The sequence below is a fragment of the Serinus canaria genome, chromosome 14 (assembly GCF_022539315.1).
Source record: "Serinus canaria isolate serCan28SL12 chromosome 14, serCan2020, whole genome shotgun sequence".
In the NCBI taxonomy this organism is placed as follows: Eukaryota; Metazoa; Chordata; class Aves; order Passeriformes; family Fringillidae; genus Serinus; species Serinus canaria.
Window position 1 is genome coordinate 8,325,978 of NC_066328.1, and position 18,113 is coordinate 8,344,090.

General features: G+C 41.9%; 1 protein-coding gene across 2 annotated transcripts in view; it reads right to left on the minus strand.

Moving 5' to 3' along the window:
• SMG1 (SMG1 nonsense mediated mRNA decay associated PI3K related kinase) overlaps window positions 1–17,055 on the minus strand; it is a 60,364-nt gene extending 43,309 nt beyond the window's left edge. Inside the window, exons 1-4 of one of the 2 annotated variants that reach the window (XM_050980327.1) lie at window positions 16,780–17,055; window positions 7,758–7,921; window positions 4,704–4,859; window positions 2,037–2,173 (exon numbers count right to left, since the gene is read on the minus strand). In XM_050980327.1, the coding sequence (XP_050836284.1) occupies window positions 2,037–2,173; window positions 4,704–4,859; window positions 7,758–7,921; window positions 16,780–16,868 (546 nt within the window). In that variant the 5' untranslated portion in view covers window positions 16,869–17,055. The remainder of the gene's footprint in view (window positions 1–2,036; window positions 2,174–4,703; window positions 4,860–7,757; window positions 7,922–16,779) is intronic. The other variant, XM_050980328.1, reaches the window with a different exon arrangement.
• Window positions 17,056–18,113: the final 1,058 nt, after the last annotated feature.

An 18,113-nucleotide genomic window follows, 5' to 3' on the forward strand; every position in this document is an offset into this window, starting at 1 on the left:
TTATTTACAGTAGCCATGAAAATACTGGCAGCCTGCTATCAAGGTTTGTTCCAAGTTTAGTTCTTGCTGATAACATTACATCACCATGGAAGACTCATCACACAGCTCATGAGTAGCATCCACTAAAGCCCAAATCTCTAATACTAATAAATCAATTGTATCACTGAAAATTTAATGGAACCCATAGTAAAATCTGAAGTATTAAAGTTTCTACTTAGGCAACCCTGCATTTTAGTGAAATGGAATACAATCTTGGAGATGAAGCATTATTGATGAACCAGTGCTTCCCAGTAAACATAACCAGAAAGACTTGTTTTTCTAATATGCACTAAACCCCTGCCACATTAGTGATCTGATAGAAAAAAATTACACATTAGCTGCAACTGTGTAACATATTAACAGGAAGTTTTCTTGACAAGTTAATAAGGTTTATTCTCCTTTCTTCAAAAACACATTCCTCTTTAACACAGTGGATGGTGTCCAGTTTTTGTTTCAAGTTTTGAGCAACATCATGCTTTTGAGGGTGGAGGGACAGAGACCCACATGCCTGACCCCTCAGAACTCATAAGGGCATTTTGAAGATGTGTCTGGTACCTGCAAGACAGGCTAAAAAGGAAAAGACATCTCTATCATTTAGAAGCTAAAGCTGGACTCCATTAGATGACAAGAGACTACTGACTTCTACCACTTTACTTTGAACTCATATTTCAGCCCTGAAGATGAAAAGAACTCAGTTAAACTACACTAAGTAGTGTCAAGACCTGCAGGAACTACTGCTAGGTTAAACACTGTCCACTATGAAGTTCTGGCCTTGATATCACTTGACATCTGATCTTATTCTCATTAGTGAGCTCAGAGAAGCTTCTAGGTGACAAACTTCTAATATTCTGACCACCAACAAAGTTTGTCATTGCTGACTTGAACATTACAATGGCAATTTCAGTACATTCTGAGATACCAATAAATCTGAATAAAACACAGTTACAAAAAATTTTAAAAGGGGGGAAAACCTCATGGAGAACAATGGGAGTAACTAAAAATAACCACAGAATAACTGTGGAAGGCATTTACTTCCTAAACCCTTGTAGTAACAAGATGAAAGCTGAAGTGTTAACTAGGCTTGCGCAAGGGCTGCTTACACTTAGGTGCACAGACCAGAATACTCCCCATATTGAAGTCTCATGTCCTTTGGAAAAGATCACAATTATCACTGGTTAATTAACATACAATGAGAAAACGAACCAATTTATCATCAATAAGGATAGACACAGATCCCACAGCTAAAGTATCAGAGCACTGCTTGCAAATGAGTGGCAGGATATTAAACCATCACTTCCTGCTTTTTCAGTACTTGGAGAACTCTTAAGCTTTCCAAAACAGTGGGGGAGATGTGTCAGACAATATGCTCTTTAATATTTCATTTCAAAATACATAATATTAAAAATTTATACCCACAGTGGGATACTTCCCTTCCCATCCCCATATCCTTAAAAAACACTTGAGGACATTAGAGACTTCAGCAAACCACCAGAACTCCTAAAGATGTAATGAAAACAAAGATTTACTTGGTTCTCCTCCCACATACAGAGATGTTTAGTTAGAAAGCTGAGTAGCTCTAAGATGAGCTGTTCACAAGAATAAATACCTGTGTATTTTTAATTTAAAATACAGAAGCAGTTCTTGAACAAGACAACACTTTACTTCCCTTTTCCTCTGCTTCCTTTCTGAGGGATCCAGAGGCTATTCCTAACACCAGTCAAAGAAAGCCACACACATGCCACGTCAATTCCTATAACAGCTAAACTACATTAGTTCAGGCATTCAGCAGTTTAGTTTAAGGCCATACATCCTAATAAAACATTTCCTGAATTATGGGAACAAGACAGACAATCCAGGAATACACTCTCCTTTCTTGTGGAATGAAATTCTTTGTATATAAGATAATCTCGCAGACATATCCCAATACTCAGATTTGAAAAAGACAGTTTTATAAAACAAGAAATTATCAATGCAATGGAAAAGGAAGAATTGCTGACCAGTTTGTTTTCTGGTTGCTGAATGAATTCTTTCAGTTGCTTTACAGTAGCCAGTCTTCGGTCTCTGTCGTCTTCCCGAGTAATCCTCCGAAGAAGATTTGACAGTCGAGACTCGTCAGAATAAGACAACGGTCGCTCTGAAAAAAGCAATTCTTCATTTCTTCCTACAGCATTTATCAACAGTACTGTATTGTCCAATATGTGTATGAGTGGAATAAGTCATAATAGTCATTTTAGAGAACAAAAATAAATCCTGATTGGCTTTAAACTTTCATAAAAAGAAAGTTAAATGTAAAATCCAATTTAGCTACCAAAATATTTCACTTCTTCATGTGGACAGCCCAGTCCACTTTTTGTGGTTTTTCTACACAAAAACCTGGACTTAGCTTCCTTCTACATAAATGGAACTAAAAAAAATGGTTTGGGGTAAGATTAAACCAGACTTCTCGTAGAATAAACAGAAATAATTCAACAAACAATATTTTGAGAAAACCTTGTGGAAAAAACAAGTTGCTTCCTGAAGCAAAGAACAGATTTAAGTTCAAGCAACTACAAACAATATTTTCTCTCTGATAGGTAGCAGGGTTCTGCTTCAAACAGGAAAACAGATCTGCTCTTCATTTACTGAGGAACAGAAGCCCCCCAGTGTGAAGAGGGACCTGGCAGTTCACTAAAGCAGCTCATGATGGTGGAGAATGAACACCCTCCTAAGGCAACACTTCATTAAACCTGGCCAACAGCACACCATACCAAAGAAGGTCACAGTGCAGCTCACCTGCCTCAGGAACAATTACCTATGAATTCATACAAATAATTAATTGACCTCATTTGAAAAAAGGAAACAAAATTTCTTTCAGCAAGTTTAACATTAGATGTTTCATGGTGGCTCAAATCAGAGGATTCATGGAATATGATGAGGTATCCTTAGTCAACATGACTAATGAGAAAACCCAAGACAGCTACAGAGCTTTGTGCTCTACTCAGCTAGACATCAGTCATCTGATGTGACTAAAGCACCTTTGTCTTTATTCACTTAATAGCTAATCTACATTGCCATTACTCCCTAAGAGTGTCAGCTAATTGTTAGATCACAATTACAACATTAAGAAAAAAACAGAAGCAAAAAACCCTAACCAAAAACACGACTGAAGCTACACTAATCAAAGCACTAGTTAACAAATACCTATGACACCCAGTTTGTGAAAATTCAGCAAGGTCTCAGCCACATGCTAACTCACAGAAGACAATTTTTTAAATTGTTTAATGAACATACTAACAAGAAAATATCAAAGAACTTAAAACCCATAATCTTGCTGCAACAGAATCCCATTGTATTTCAAAGAAGATATAAAAAACTAAAATGACTTGCTGAAACCTACAACAATCAAAGACAACCACGTTCAAAAGAACAAACTCTTGAAATCTGACATTTCAAGGAGAGAAAACATGCAAGTCATAGGGAGCAACTACGGTAATCCAAAACTATATATCCTAACATTTTAACTATTAAAGAGATGCTCACATACCCAGGAAAACAGTCTGAAATAACTATTATTTAGTACTGGCAGAAAGAACACTCTTCAAATGAAAAGACTATTTCCTCTATGTAAACATAAAAAGACACTAAAAAGGACTACATAATTTTAGACCAAGACACCAGAATGGGATTCTAAAGTCTGAGTTTAACCCATTCCTAAAATCACATTTTTGAAACAGCCATGTTACCACTTACACCTCAGCTCTTCCACCTGCAAAGCACTGAACACTCTTATTTCTCCTCTGAAATATTAATTATTGAGAAGAAACAGCCTGTCCTCATGTTTATAACGTGCCTGGCATAAAGCAGGCAGATTTTACCAGTGGCTCAACTACTACTTATACTAAGTGATGCAATAAGTGACAGTGCTTAGTCATAACGTTTCTATTTTCATTCAAAAATGCTTAGAATAACTTCTTTTTGTTTTTTTTTTTTTTAACTATGACTCAAACCTCAAATAATAGTGGGAAGAGTGAAGCCTTCTTCCTCAAAAACACAAGCCCAGCATTCCTGCACCCTCTTGAAACTCCAAATTTGTTCTTGCTGCATCTTCCCAGACCTTGCCCACATTCTTAGGATACTTCCAGCTCCTCCCTGGCCTCTATTCCTCAGCAAGAGGGAGCAGGAGCAGTGGCAGGCTCAGCAGGACACACACAGTGACAGGACGTGACCACTGCTTGTCCTGCAGCCCAGGGAGAACAGGGAACAGCTGAGCTGCTCCCAACCATTGCTGCTCTGCCCACACTGGAGCTCATTAATTACCAACTTTTTACTCAGGCATCCATTTGAACAAACCCAAAGCAAGTTCTCCTCCTTAGAGATGTCTCTGCCAAATCTGGCTAACCTAAGTAAGGGCTCAAAAACCATCTAAAGGAAATTGGAAGATTAACAGCCTAAGCCAGGTAGTTGAAAGATCTCCCAAACCTATGGAAGAAGCCTCAGCACAAGGAACAGTAAAACAAGACAAAAAACGAGCAAAACAAGTTTCCATCAACACCATCTAATCATGTATCACAAAAAATAAAATCCATACAGACTGCATAACCACAGTGAACTTCTTTTCGTATTCTGAACACAAGAAATATTGCCAAAAGAGATATCCTCCTCCTGAAAATCAGCAGTGTCCTTACCCTGTGATTTCCTCATGTCTTTTGTGGCTAAAGCACGATTCCCATGCGGAACACTGGTAAAATCAGGATTGGTCACATTGTTAACTCTCAGCTCTTGCCCCAACGACTTCCGACCATAAGTATTTTCCCCAGATCCTCCATTGACACTGTAGCCACCTGTGGACAAACCAATGTGACATTAAAACAGGCTCTCAGACCACATATTTACCAGGGTGGTGAGTTGTGAGTTATTCAATTCATATGCAAATTAGTAGCCCTATCTTCTACCACCTCCTTTAGCTTCCTTCTTCACTTCCACATGCATCAATGTTATAATATCCTGTTAAGTTTCCAGGACACAGATTTCCAATCTCATCTGTCTTTTTTTTTTTGGTACATTGAAAAAAAACACTGTTGTCATAAAGTTTGATGTCAATTTTGTTGCATTTAATCTTTTCTTATTATTACTTTGACTTGAAAGGCTTTGTAAAATACAAGGTCAAACTGCTAGTACACATGGCTAGATATTTTCACTAACTTGCTCCTTTATGTACATGAAATCTCCATTCTGTTTTTACTATGAATCCACCACACAAGCTAATTAAAATGGCCAAAAAAAGAAAGTTTTTGAAAAGATAAATATGATCTGCTTGCACAGACTGAACAACTCTCCTTAAACATAAAGGTCAACATTTTCACTAATACTGGTATCATCCTCAATCAAAGAGTCTACATTCTCCCACTTAAGATACATCTTTGGTAACAATATAAAATGAAAATAAAATCATCATTTTGAGTAATTCAATTGATCTTACTCTTAGATGCACAAGAATAAACATACTCAAATGCTGAGACTGGAAATTTTCCAGCCTGCCACACCACTTTGAGGGACAGGTTCTTTCCCTCAATACTGCAGAGAAGTGAAACTGCCCCCTGAGCCTGCCCAATCCTTCACTCAATGTATTAGAGCTCACCTTCAAGGAACATTCCTGAAGTGCCTTCCCTGTCCAAGACAGGGAAGAATCAACTAATAAAATTAAACCCAGAACAATAAAAAACATGCAAGATTTCTTTCAGAAAAGATATTTCCACAAGTCCAGCTGCTTCAATGTATAAAACAAGGCCTGGGGAAAGGAGAGGCTACCTACTGGGACTAAAGAATTGATAAAAAAGTAGAGTTCAAATGTTGAGGTGAACCTAGACCTTAGTAGATATAACAAATGTTTCTTTAAGGCAAAACATTTGATATAAAGCAGATATTAACTACCAGTATACAGTTGTGCATTCCTATACCCATGTGTCTACCCTACCATTATAGAAAACCCTGTGCAATCTCACTTGTAATTGGTTAACTACAATTACAGTAAAGATAGTTTGTATCTATTTAGATTTACAACATTATTTTTTACAGCTCAGTGTCACTTTCACATTATTTTGTTAGAACAAACCACACTGTCCTATGAAGTAAGTAACCTCTAACAGCAATTAATGCATTAGAGCCTAAACATAAGAGCCACATCCTTGGAGGTTTTCAAACCTGGAAAACTTCCAAAAATTACCAATTTGTAAGTGATTTTTATTATTAACACCAGAAACTGGGGGGAGGCGGGTAGGGGGCATATGGAAGCCAGGACAGAAAATCTCAAATGAAAATTCCATGCTGGCAGACTCCAACAGATGAACTGAAAAGTCTTAGTAAACAAAGAAACTATTCTGCATCTTTATGCTCACAAATTTCTCCAATAATAAAAATGAACTAGATACACCTGGAACTTGGTTTTATAGTTAGAATATACTAATCACTTCTTTTCAAGCCACACCCGAACAAAATAGCACAAAGTGCTGAGCTAGCAGAGACATGCCCTGCAAGATACACCACTGGAGGGAGAGCCAGGTACATTTTTCTTCTCAAATGGCCTTTCTGAATTTGTCCAAAACTTACTATTTCACTGCACTGCCAGTACATTCTTTAAATGCCAGCACCCTCCGAAGTACAAGAACAACCTCCTATGCCAGTCTGTGTTAAACACAATACAACATTCCACATTAGCAGACAAACACACTCACCTCCTAAACAGTTTCTCTGCTGAAGTAAAAAAAATCTTAAGGTTCTCAAACTATGCAGATAAACATGCTTCATGCTTCTCCCACCTACTAACACTACCTTCTACTTATAAAAAAATTAATTTGCATCCAGCTGTAATGTCCCCAAAGATACAGCAATTATTTACAGTCAGTTACAGGCCAGAGAAGTGGGGGGAGTTAAAATACTTTTTAGGTTCCTGAACAAAAGCTCCCACACTATTATTCCTGTGAGATTTTTTTCTTGAGTTCTGGCCTGCCTGAGAATTTACATAGTCAAAAAGTGCAAGTAAGAAATCCTCCAATTTGATATCTGCATTTGGCAATTAAAGAAAGAAAAAAAAAATCAGACTACAGATTTTTCATAATTACAGATAAGATATGATTTTGACTGTTTAGTTATTTCCTAGAGATAGTATTAACATCCTAAAAGTAAAAAATAAAACCAAAACTGGTAAAAACGTATGAATCACACATCACATTATTTACATGAAGTCAGACTGAGGTACATGAAAGTAGAAACTGCCATTAAGGATAAGAATATAGATCTAATTACAAAACAAAGATTCCAGTTTGGTGCAGTAAAGCTACAACAGGCAATAGATCAGCCTAGCAGCCCATTTAATCCAATACCAGAAGTACTGGAGACTATTCAGGAAGAAATTACAGCCTGAAGACCAGACACATCCAGAATATCATTCTGCAGAAAAAAGTACTAATTCTGTTAACACATCAAGCCCTCTCCTGCATTCTTCTCCTAACACAACTGCACATTTTTCTCAGTATTCACAACAACCACAACATTTCTTTGATCCCTGACAAATCTCCCAAAACACTGATACTGTGGCAACGACACAAAGCAGTTCACTGCCTTTTCTGGGGGGAAGAGGAAAAAAAAAACCAAAACAAAACAAGACTTTCTTCACCATTTCAGTTTCCTGCCTTTCCCTGCTCGTCCCCTCACAATCACACATGAAACAGCAATCTGTGTACCTTTTTCTTCATTCTGTATGTCAGTGTGGACTCTGATATCATCGTGTCTTTGCCGAGACACCACAGCTGAATTTGAGGGTTGTAATCCATAGGAGGCAGAACTGCCCCGATCTCTGGATGAAGAATATTTTAAATTGTCCTGGTCAGCTGATGCACTGTCAGTTCTACAAAGAGAAAAATATTTTTTTTATGTAGGGATATAACAGGAGTGGGATTCACATTCACTTATAAATGCAACATATTTAAATGACAATCCCAAATGTATTTCCCTATGTCAAAAAAGTTGTTTGTCTAACCTGTTGCTTAAAAAGTGATCTTAAATTCACACTGGGATGGGAATTGACTAATTATCACAGCAACATGCAAAGGAAATTGCCAGTGTGTGCCAGTGCCTTTTCTTATGACCTTCGAGTCTCTTTCCCATTGCATGTCTCTACAAGGAAAACATTACTTCCCAGAGGTGACAAATAAAACACAACTAGGTCCAGGTATGTATCACAGCTGGATGACACAGTGCCTACCATTTGTGAAAGTAATCACTAATCTACAGATGAGCATTTATGTAATATGCCATGGGCCTTACTCAGCAACATAAACCCTCTTATTAGATAGAAGAATGCATGTAACTGATGATCAGCACAAAAATCACATATGAAGTTTTTACAAAATAAAAACTGCTAAGCAAGGAAGCAGGCTTTACAGTGAAAAAACTGAAAGGTAAATTAAGAGCTGTGATCCTTAAGTGTAAATGTCTGCAGAAAAAAGGCAAGTTTAAAAAAATCTGCATTAGGTTTGAACCACTCTCATATCAGAAAACTGATAAAGACCAGACTAAACTTTTAAAGAAAAAGATTAAAATTATGAAATCAACTCTTCTCCCTGGACACGCTAAGTGGTTTAATTTTTAAACATACAGGACTTCAATAATAAACATGTGTGCATGAGACTTCAGAACATAAACTCAACCAATCACTTTAAATGCACTCTTAGAAGCAATGATGGGAGGATGACATTAAAACAAATAAAGCAATACCCATCCAAAGGGAGAATCAACAGAATTTCACTCAACTCCATTGTATTTGGAATCAGACTATTCAGATTATTCACAGCAAGCTTCCCCTCCTCTAAAGATCTACCATTTTTACTTAAAGTTTTGGATAGTTCATTCAATGATTTAACAAAAAAGCAGGACAGATCACTCCTGTAAATTAACTACAATTTGTGTAAGGATGAACACCACATGTTCTTAAAAGAAAATTTCTTTCATTTTTCCTTTTCAAAACAACACTGTGATTAGAACTGGTAGACAAATTCAGGAAAAAGGGAAATACATCTCAAGGCCAAAAGGGAAAAACACAGGTAAACTTTTTGATAAGCAGCTGCTACTTAAGCAGTACTAAAGGCTTGCTACTGTCCAACACAGCTCAGCCTCAGTACAACTGGAAGAGGAATACCATGAGCACTGACACTTGCAAAACCAACTGGAATTAAAGACACACATTTTATTCTCCTGAGAATGTTAAAAGACATTATATTACCAGTTTGGAACACTAAGAAAACTGTGCTTTTTTCTGTGTTCTCACAGTGCAAGTTGATATTATATTTGCTTGGCAGGTATTATTCCCTTTTGCACTGTAAGCAAGTTCATTTTTAGACATACACAGCAAGACACTTTTTCTCACTCAGTATTCACTGTGCCATCACATCTACTGCTTTGTTGGGCACTTGCTTGGGCTATTTAAAAAATAGGCTATGCTACTCTAGAGGCAAAACCTTAGGAAAAGTCTTTATTCATGACAGTTAACTAGGATTGTAAAAACCTTTATTCAATTGTTCCATCATTATTCACCCAAGCTATGCTGAACAGGAAAGTTCTGCACTTCACATGGTATGAACTTTAAATGTGACCAAATCATGTGCAAATTCCCAGACATATACAGAGACCCCAGACCTTCTCCCTGCCCTAAAACCTCCCAGTTCACTTTCAGCAATTACATTAGCCTTTCAATGAAACAGGCTGACAAATTTTCAGCTGGCAGATTTAAGTACTGATGGCTTCTTACATTTACCTTCCCAAAGGGCATCGCTTTTTTTAAGGCAATGTGCTGTAAACTGAATCATCGCTAATTGTCAGCCATTAACACTGAAATTCCTACGTCTGTAGAAAAGCTGATTAAATGTACAGTTTTTAACACTGTTCTGTGCATCCCTATCAACTGAATGACTACACATGGTCTCAGCTAACCCCACTTCCCACAGGACAGCCTTTGAACACTTTGTAAAATTTTCCATTGTGGTAAAATGCATGAGCCTATTGTTTCCCCAGGAAAACCCACACACTCACTTCATTCTGGCTTCTGGAACAGCTAACTGCAAGCCAACCTGCTCACACTTTATCACCAACTAAAAGGTGAGTCCCATTTTAGTAAAAAATACGTAATTGTTCTCCTATATATCAATTTAAGAGACAAAAATGCCCACTGACAACACTGTTCCCACTACAATAAATGTGTGGCTTCAACGGGATAGAAACTCCTGGCTATCTTTATGAGGCAGAGACAAAAATCATCCTTGAAAGATGCTGGTATTCTGTGACCCAACTGACTGCTATGGCCTGTATTGCCTGGAAAGGGGATTTCCTATGGGAAGGAGCTTGCAAGGAAATACACAGCAGAAGCAGAGGATCTGTGCATTTCCAGCTGCCCAGTGGCACTCACCACTTCTCAGTGGGAGGGGAACTCCAGAGCTGTACTGTGGGCTCCTGCAACACCACTCTGGGAACTTGTGGCATGGCCTCATCAACAGCTGGGGCTGTGACCCCAGCACTGTCACCTGCCCTTGTGCTACAGACACCTGGGTGACACAGGGCACTGCTGTGCACACTCACTGCCTGCACAGGCAGACACACTCAATTCCCAAACCCATTTCTGAACGATACCATTTTCCAAGTCAGGAATGTGGTTACTATTTTGAAGGACAGCCCCTCAGAACCCAGGTAGGGAATCTGTTCAGGTACTTGCCAAAGTCTTAAAAATAACTACTTTTTCTGCCTCCTTCCAGCCATTCCACCAGGCAATGGGCAGAACTGTACTGTTGGTCACCTCAGCTCATGCCTGCATTTCAGGAGGGCACTGTTCTGCTCACATGGTGATATTTACACTGAAATTGCACCAAGCAGATGGTAGGTTACAGACAGACCTAATGCTCAGCATTATCCTGTGTAACAACAAACTTAAGTTAAATACATTGACATTGCCACACACCTAACAAACATCATATACTGATAGAGTCTCAATGCACAATGTTAGCAAAAGATAAGCAAAAGGAAAAATACAAATGCTATATTAGATGAAGTCAAAATGGGAAATTGCAAGGATGAACATGACTATGATTACCTTATACTGCAGCTTCCAAAGTTTATTTGGCACTCTAGGAGAGACTACACTGCATTACTTCTACCTGAAAAGCTCACTGATGGAGAGTAAGCAAAATACTTCAAGAGCTCACATGAGAGTTTTCATCTGTGTCAGGTTCTGGTGGAAGATTACCCATTACCACCAAGTGGCTGCACACACCGTTTTAGCAATATCTTTAAACAGAAAATACTGCATTCAGTTTTCTGCAGGGTGACTTTAGACCTGCCTTTGGCCAACAGGAAAAGAAAATAGTTCACCCACATAAATAAGCAGAAATAGCCACTAGTGTGTCCTCCCTCTCCAAAAAGGCTGCTTATTTTTTTCCACTGGCATACAAAAGGAAACAGACTTTTCAAAAATAAGTCTACTATCTCATTTCATCAAAAGTATGAATATTATTTGACTTACCAATTTGTCTGACTGAAGAGAGCACAGCTAAGAGCAACTAGTATAACTTACCCAGAAAAAAAAAATAGATCAAAAATGTATTGTTATTTTTCTTATATGGAAGCCTTAAGAATTTTTGTCCAAGAAACTTGCTACAATCTAGTGTATACTGTTCATTATGTGTAGCTTTTTCAGAACAACTGTGCCATATGAGCATTATTTTGAGACAAAATCACTTAATTATTATATTTGATTTTATTTCCAAGAACAAAACCTACATGAAAGATTTACTCCAAGGCAACTCTACTGAGTGAGCTCTATTATTGCCCAAGTCAGTTGATTTGACTTGCTTACTTGTTCTATTTGCCAAGTTTATTTGAAGTAATGCAGATAAATTCTTCATTATTGAAATTCTTTATCAGTAAAATATTTAAAACTTTAAAGAGTCACTGTATTCACCCAAATTAACAGCTTCCCACCAAGTTTTGACTGTTCTGCCACTGGCATGCAGAGCTTCATTTTGCCGTGATCTTCTCATCACTTAGTCCACCCTGCCAAGCCAGAGCCTGGCTGGGCTCACCCCAAAGCCTACTTCTGCTTCTTCTCCTGTGCTGAGAAAATACAAGTGGCTGTGTTTTCTATTCTGCCATCTCCATTGCTGAACATCTACCTGCCATCACAGTAGCATTTCAAATCACCTCTGATTCTGTGTCACTCCCTTCTTAGTAGCTCCCAATTTCATTCTGTTCTGCACTGGGCATTATGAGAAGGGAATGTCAGGGAAAGGTATCACATATACACATCCTCTTCTTTTTCCACAGGAGTATTCCAACAGACATTCTGGGGTACAGGACGTTGAACTAGCTAAACCCTTGGTCTGATTTAGTATGGCTAGTCCTGAATGGAAAATGATCTGCACTCCAAGTTTCTTCTGCTTCCCACTGACACACTTTCATCTTCTTTAATCTTTCTCACATCTCGTTCTCCTCTGTCTTCACATTAAAAACAAAGATTCTTACATTACAAATTTCAGCTCCTCCATTTTACCAAAACCCAAAAAAAATCTTGGGAAGGTGTGAGATCAAAGAGTCATCATCACACTTAACAAAAATATGAAAGGAGATCAAGAATTATGGCTGCAACTCCAGAACTGAACTCATTCCTGTTCAGCATCTCCAACATGCAGTCCACCGAATCTCTTCCCAAGGCTTCCACTCATGTTTTCACAATGGCACCTTACAACTGATCCTGCATCTCATTTTTTAAGCTGCCTTAGCATCACTGACTGCTTTTATCTCTCCTTCCCTATCTCAGTCTTTGCTCTCCTCTCTCTCAGCTACCCCTGAAGGGACAGAAGCCCTATCCACATTCACCCGACATGACTCTACACCCATTCTTAGGTAATCACAACAACATCCTCAAACACCTCTATGTTGCCAACTCTCAAGTCTCTCACCTATGCAAACAATGGTTTCAGCCTATTTCTAACAAAGGTTTTACAGGTACTTTGTTGCACATGCAAGCACAGAAAAACAGAGTCTCTGTCTCAACTTTCTTTCTACACAGCACCTGCTACTATCACCTGCTTGTCATTCTCTGCCTGGATGCAGCATTATGATCAGACAATTTCCACAGTGAGTGCTTGCTTTTTGTAAAAGACACACCTCTGCCCTTCACAGCCATGTGAAAAGCACTGCTCTAAGCAGCATTTTCCTGGGCCATTTGGTCTAATGAGTTTCTTTGCTCCCTGCCAATATCTCCCAAACTGTCTGAATTAAAGAGAGGGTACTTACTTGTCCTTGGTTACAAACTTCCAGCCAATATGCTGGAAGGCCTGCTTAGGTCACAATCTACCTGGAAGGAGACCATCTTTTACTGTCTTGTCTCATCAAGTCTAAACCCAGGAGAACCAGGCAGTAACTTGGTTTGGCAAGCACCATGCTAACAGAAAATTAGTAATTCGTAGCACTGACTTATGCTGTAGGAGAAAGACACATGCCATTTTCATGATTTCAGTACTAAAACCTAATAGGACATTTCTGGAAATTTGCTCAGAAGTGAAAGATGTTGTTTTACACTTCTTCACATCTTCCCCTGCTAACCTACATTTATGATGGGTGAGGGGGAGAGAGAGGTCCTGTTAATTAAAATCTTACCTTCCTTTTCACACTTTCACCTAATAATGCCATGGTGCACCCTGCACTTGCTAACCTGCTACCCTGCACTCACACTCCTGCATTTCCTCCCAAAGAGCAGTACTGCTTGTTTCAGTACATAATTAGGCCTCAGCATTCTAACAAATGAACTCTGTTCACACACACAAGGCCTGCACACTGAAATTATTTTATTTTTTTGCCCCAAGAGTTGTAACAGGGAAAATGCAGTGAGATCTGCTGAACAAAGAGAAAAAAAAGAAAGAAGCAAAGGTCTACACTGCTGCAAAGATTAGGAGAAAGGGGAACAAGATCTTATCAAGCCTTCTCAAGAAATTTTTCACTGTTCTCTGTCACATCCATCCAACATCTGTCTACAAAGTTTTTGTGTTGCTATTAACTGAGTCTGGTACACAGCAGTGCACAAAGTAATATGCCCCTATACATCAAGACAGCTTCTTCCTCTGTAACACACAGGCAGCTCTATCTGCACACACACTGCTGGAAAACCAGTCCGTGTTCATCTGATGCATGACTGAATCCACACACACACACACACAGAAAATCTCATTTTATTAGAAACTACTTTTCTTTAAAAAAAGCTCTGCGCTCCAGCTTTCAGCTTCACACTCTTTTCACCACAAGCCCCAGTGCTGATTAGCATTACTAAAAACTGAGAGGAAATCTGGACCTACTAATGAAAATCAATCTAGTCACTTTTACACACACAAAAAAGTGCATATGAAAACAATCCATCTGATGATACACCCATGCATCAGCAGTTCCTTTTTTTGCCCTTAGGAACTTGAAACAACTACAATTATTACAGCTTTTACTACTTGGGCCACTTCCTTCGCCTCTTCCACACCCTGCAAGAAAGCATTTACCAGCAGTATCACCTGAAACAAATGAAACAAACAGCAAGCAAACAGGGGAAGGAAAGAATATGTGGGTATATTTGTGTTGTGGGGTTTGTCCAAGATCATATTTCAAATCATGAAAGAAACACAGACTGTCAGTTTTATATAACAGATCTCCTTTCAACCATGCATGTGAATCACTTTTAAAAATTAGTTAACACCAAACAGACAGACTTATTTAATCTCTGCACTGTCCTTAAATTCACAGTGTAGACTCAAGTTTCCCACCACCAATCTGAGATGCAAAAAAATGGAGCACTGCATGTAGATGAAAATGTGCTGTGTTTGGGATTGTGTGAATGTTTTTGATTCCTGGTATCCCCCACCATAATAATAACAATAAAGTAATATCTAAAGGAAATGATACAGTTAAATTCTGAGAAGTGTCAGGACCAGTGTAGAGGTGTTGGCTATTTCTCAGCAGAAGCTCTTGACACACGTGGTGATGGAAACAGAACAAGGTCCTATCCATGCTGAGGCTCCCTTAGGATGCCACACTTCCCCTGGTGCTCTCTGAGCTTTGGTTCTGCTGTGGCTTTGTGGACAATTATTTTAGCAGTCCAGGTCACACAGCTGTACTTGTGAGCTAAGGAGACACCCAACTACAGGGAACACACCAGAGCCACACATGGAGGTAATTTCTTGGACCAGTCTTTTCACCAGGCAAAGCATTTCTGCAGTTACACTCTTACCTTCACCCTTAACTCTACTGAACCCACTGTAGGCAACACTACACTGGATAAAATCAGCTTCCTAACTCTCAGAAGATGTAATTTTTAGAAAAAAGATAGAACTCATGACAAATTCATACATCCACCCAAAATGCATTTACAGAAGTCATCCACTGCAAAGACACATCCAGTTTCTTCCAGGTGGAAAGGTCACAAGTTAGGGCCCAGAATTACAGACTGCAGCCCAGAAAACTGAAGTGAAGAAGTAGGTAAGGAGTAAGAGATCAGTCTTCTTAATTCTCTCCCAAAAGAAATCTAGATGCTCTAAGAAAATGTCACCAATAAGGTTCATAAGTTCTTAAGTCAGGAAAAAATAGTAAGTTATGTGACCAAGTATTTCAGAATACAGAAGAAATTAGAATTTAAATAACCATGCCCCATACACCATTAAAAATTGAACAGCCTCTAGCCTTGGCCCTAGAGGCTGGGCTCTTAGCTGTTCAAGCAAAAGGAAAGCTGCTTTCACAGTAAATGCTGAAGTGACCTTCACATTCACCCATTTTTTCTAGTCCAAACTACATGAGACTGGGACCATCACCTGTCAATATTTTCCTAAGCATGTGCTTAGAGACTCTGGTCTCTACTGGAAAGTTTGTAAGTAGGGTCCCATCTTGTGTTAAACTTTCAAAAACTCTAAAAAAAGCCTCAAATCTACATATTTTTTAAAAAACCCAAGAAACACCAAATTTATTTAGGATTTCTGGATGACAATTTTGATGCTGAAAACAGTAAGACTGAACAGTAGAGCAAATACGTTGGCATGAGAGAGATTAGAAATAATTAAGATCTGAAATACACTCTCTACATCTAACTAAAGAAGAGAACAGATTTTGAATTTTACTAAAACATGCCAGGTGTAAACACATCTAAAGCCTTACAACACATTTTAAGTAGGCTGGGGTCAGAGCTTATACAGAACTATTCTCCCCTGATTGTTTAAAAAAAAAAATCCAAAATAAACCTATGTAGTACGAGGTCAACCCTCAAAAAACTACTAGTACTCCTGCAGCCTCAGTTCTTCCCTGGCTGCGTTCCAGCTATAAAACAGGCTGAAAATACGGGACCCCAGCCCACCCCCGCTCCCCCGCCCGCCCCGCGGCCGCCAGGGAGGGACGCGCTGCCCGCAGCCACACACCGGCCACCGGCCGCACACGTTACAGGCCGCGGGAGCTCCGGGGGGAGCACGGCGCGCTCCCACCCCGCCGAGCGCTGACAGAGCCGGCCCCGTCCCGCCTCCGGCAGACGCGGCCCCGTCCCGCCGCCTGGGCCCGCCCGCCCTCCCGCGCTAGGCCCGGCCGCCAGGAAGTGGCTCCGCCGCCGCCCCGCTCCCCCAGGCCCGGCGGTGGGGCCCGGCCGAGCCGCCCGCCCCGCTCTCACAGCCCCGACCCCGCACCCCCGGCCCCAGCCCTGCCCACCTGGGTTGCCAGTCATTCCAGCCCCGCGGGTGGTAGTGCTGCCTGCTGCCGGTGCCGCTCAGCCGAGACCCCGGGGCTCTGCGGCTCATTACCTTGCCCGAGACGGCATGGCCGGCCGGGCAGCGGCGCGGGACAGGGCGGAGGAGCAGCAGGAGCAGGCGGACGCGGGGGGAGAGGCGCGGGCGGCGGCTCTTCACTCGCGCTCCGCGGGCGGTGCTGCTGTCTCACAGCGCAGGGAGGGGACGCGGCCGCCGCGGCTGCTCCGGCTGCTGCCCGGGCGCGCAGCACGCCGGGATGGCGGACATGAGCCGCCCGCCCCTCCGCGGGGCACGCCGGGAGGGCGGGCACGGGGCGCGGGGGCGGCAGCTCCGCCTCCGGCAGCCGCGGGACGGGATCCCCGCTCGGGGGGTCCCCGCTGCTCTCCGCCCGCGCCTCCCCCGGAGCGGCTGGCCGGCGGCGGAACCGCCCCGGGCGGTGAGAGGGGTGTCAGCCCCCGGCCCTGTGGGCAGTCGGTGACAGCCTCTGCTGCCGGGTGAGCCCGTGCGGGAGGGCAGCCAGGGCGTGCCAGCGCCAGCAGCGTGAAGGGATGGCGGAATCCCTGGGCTTGGAAAAGCCCTCTGAGATCATCGAGTTCAACCTCTCTGCGAACATCACCACGTCAACTGTACCATGACACCGAGTGCCACGTCCAGTCTTTCCTTAAACACCTCCGGGGACGGTGACTCCACCACCACCCTGTGCCACCCGTTTCAGTGTCTAATCCTTCTTGTGAACTTCTTCCTAATACCCTACCTAAAGCTGCCCTGGGCACAGCTTAAGACGATGTCCTGACATCCTGAGGATCAGGGTACCCCGGGCCCCGAGGGCACCCTGGTGCCTGCGGAGCCCCGGTGTGCCCGGGACACGGCGTGAGGCGGTGGCTCCAGGGGAACCAGGGGAGCCAGAGGATCCCAGACCCCGAGTCCTGAGGGGAGCTAGAGGATCCCAGACCCCGAGTCCTGAGGGGAGCTAGAGGATCCCAGACCCCGAGTCCTGAGGGGAGCTAGAGGATCCCAGACCCCGAGTCCTCGGGGGAGCCAGGGGATCCCAGACCCCGAGTCCTGGGGGGAGCCAGGGGATCCCAGACCCCGAGTCCTGAGCGGACCCTCGGCCCCCGGCGCTGCGGGGCCGAGGTTTCCAAGGCGTGAGAGGGGCCTGGGGCCTTTGAGCCCCGGGAGCAGCCGGGGCTGACAGGACCGGAGCGGGGCTGGAGGGCGGACCCGGCCCTGCTGCCATCCCCCCTTCCCTCTGCCCGGGTCTGTCTGTGCTGCCCCACGCCCCGCTGGAGTCTGCAG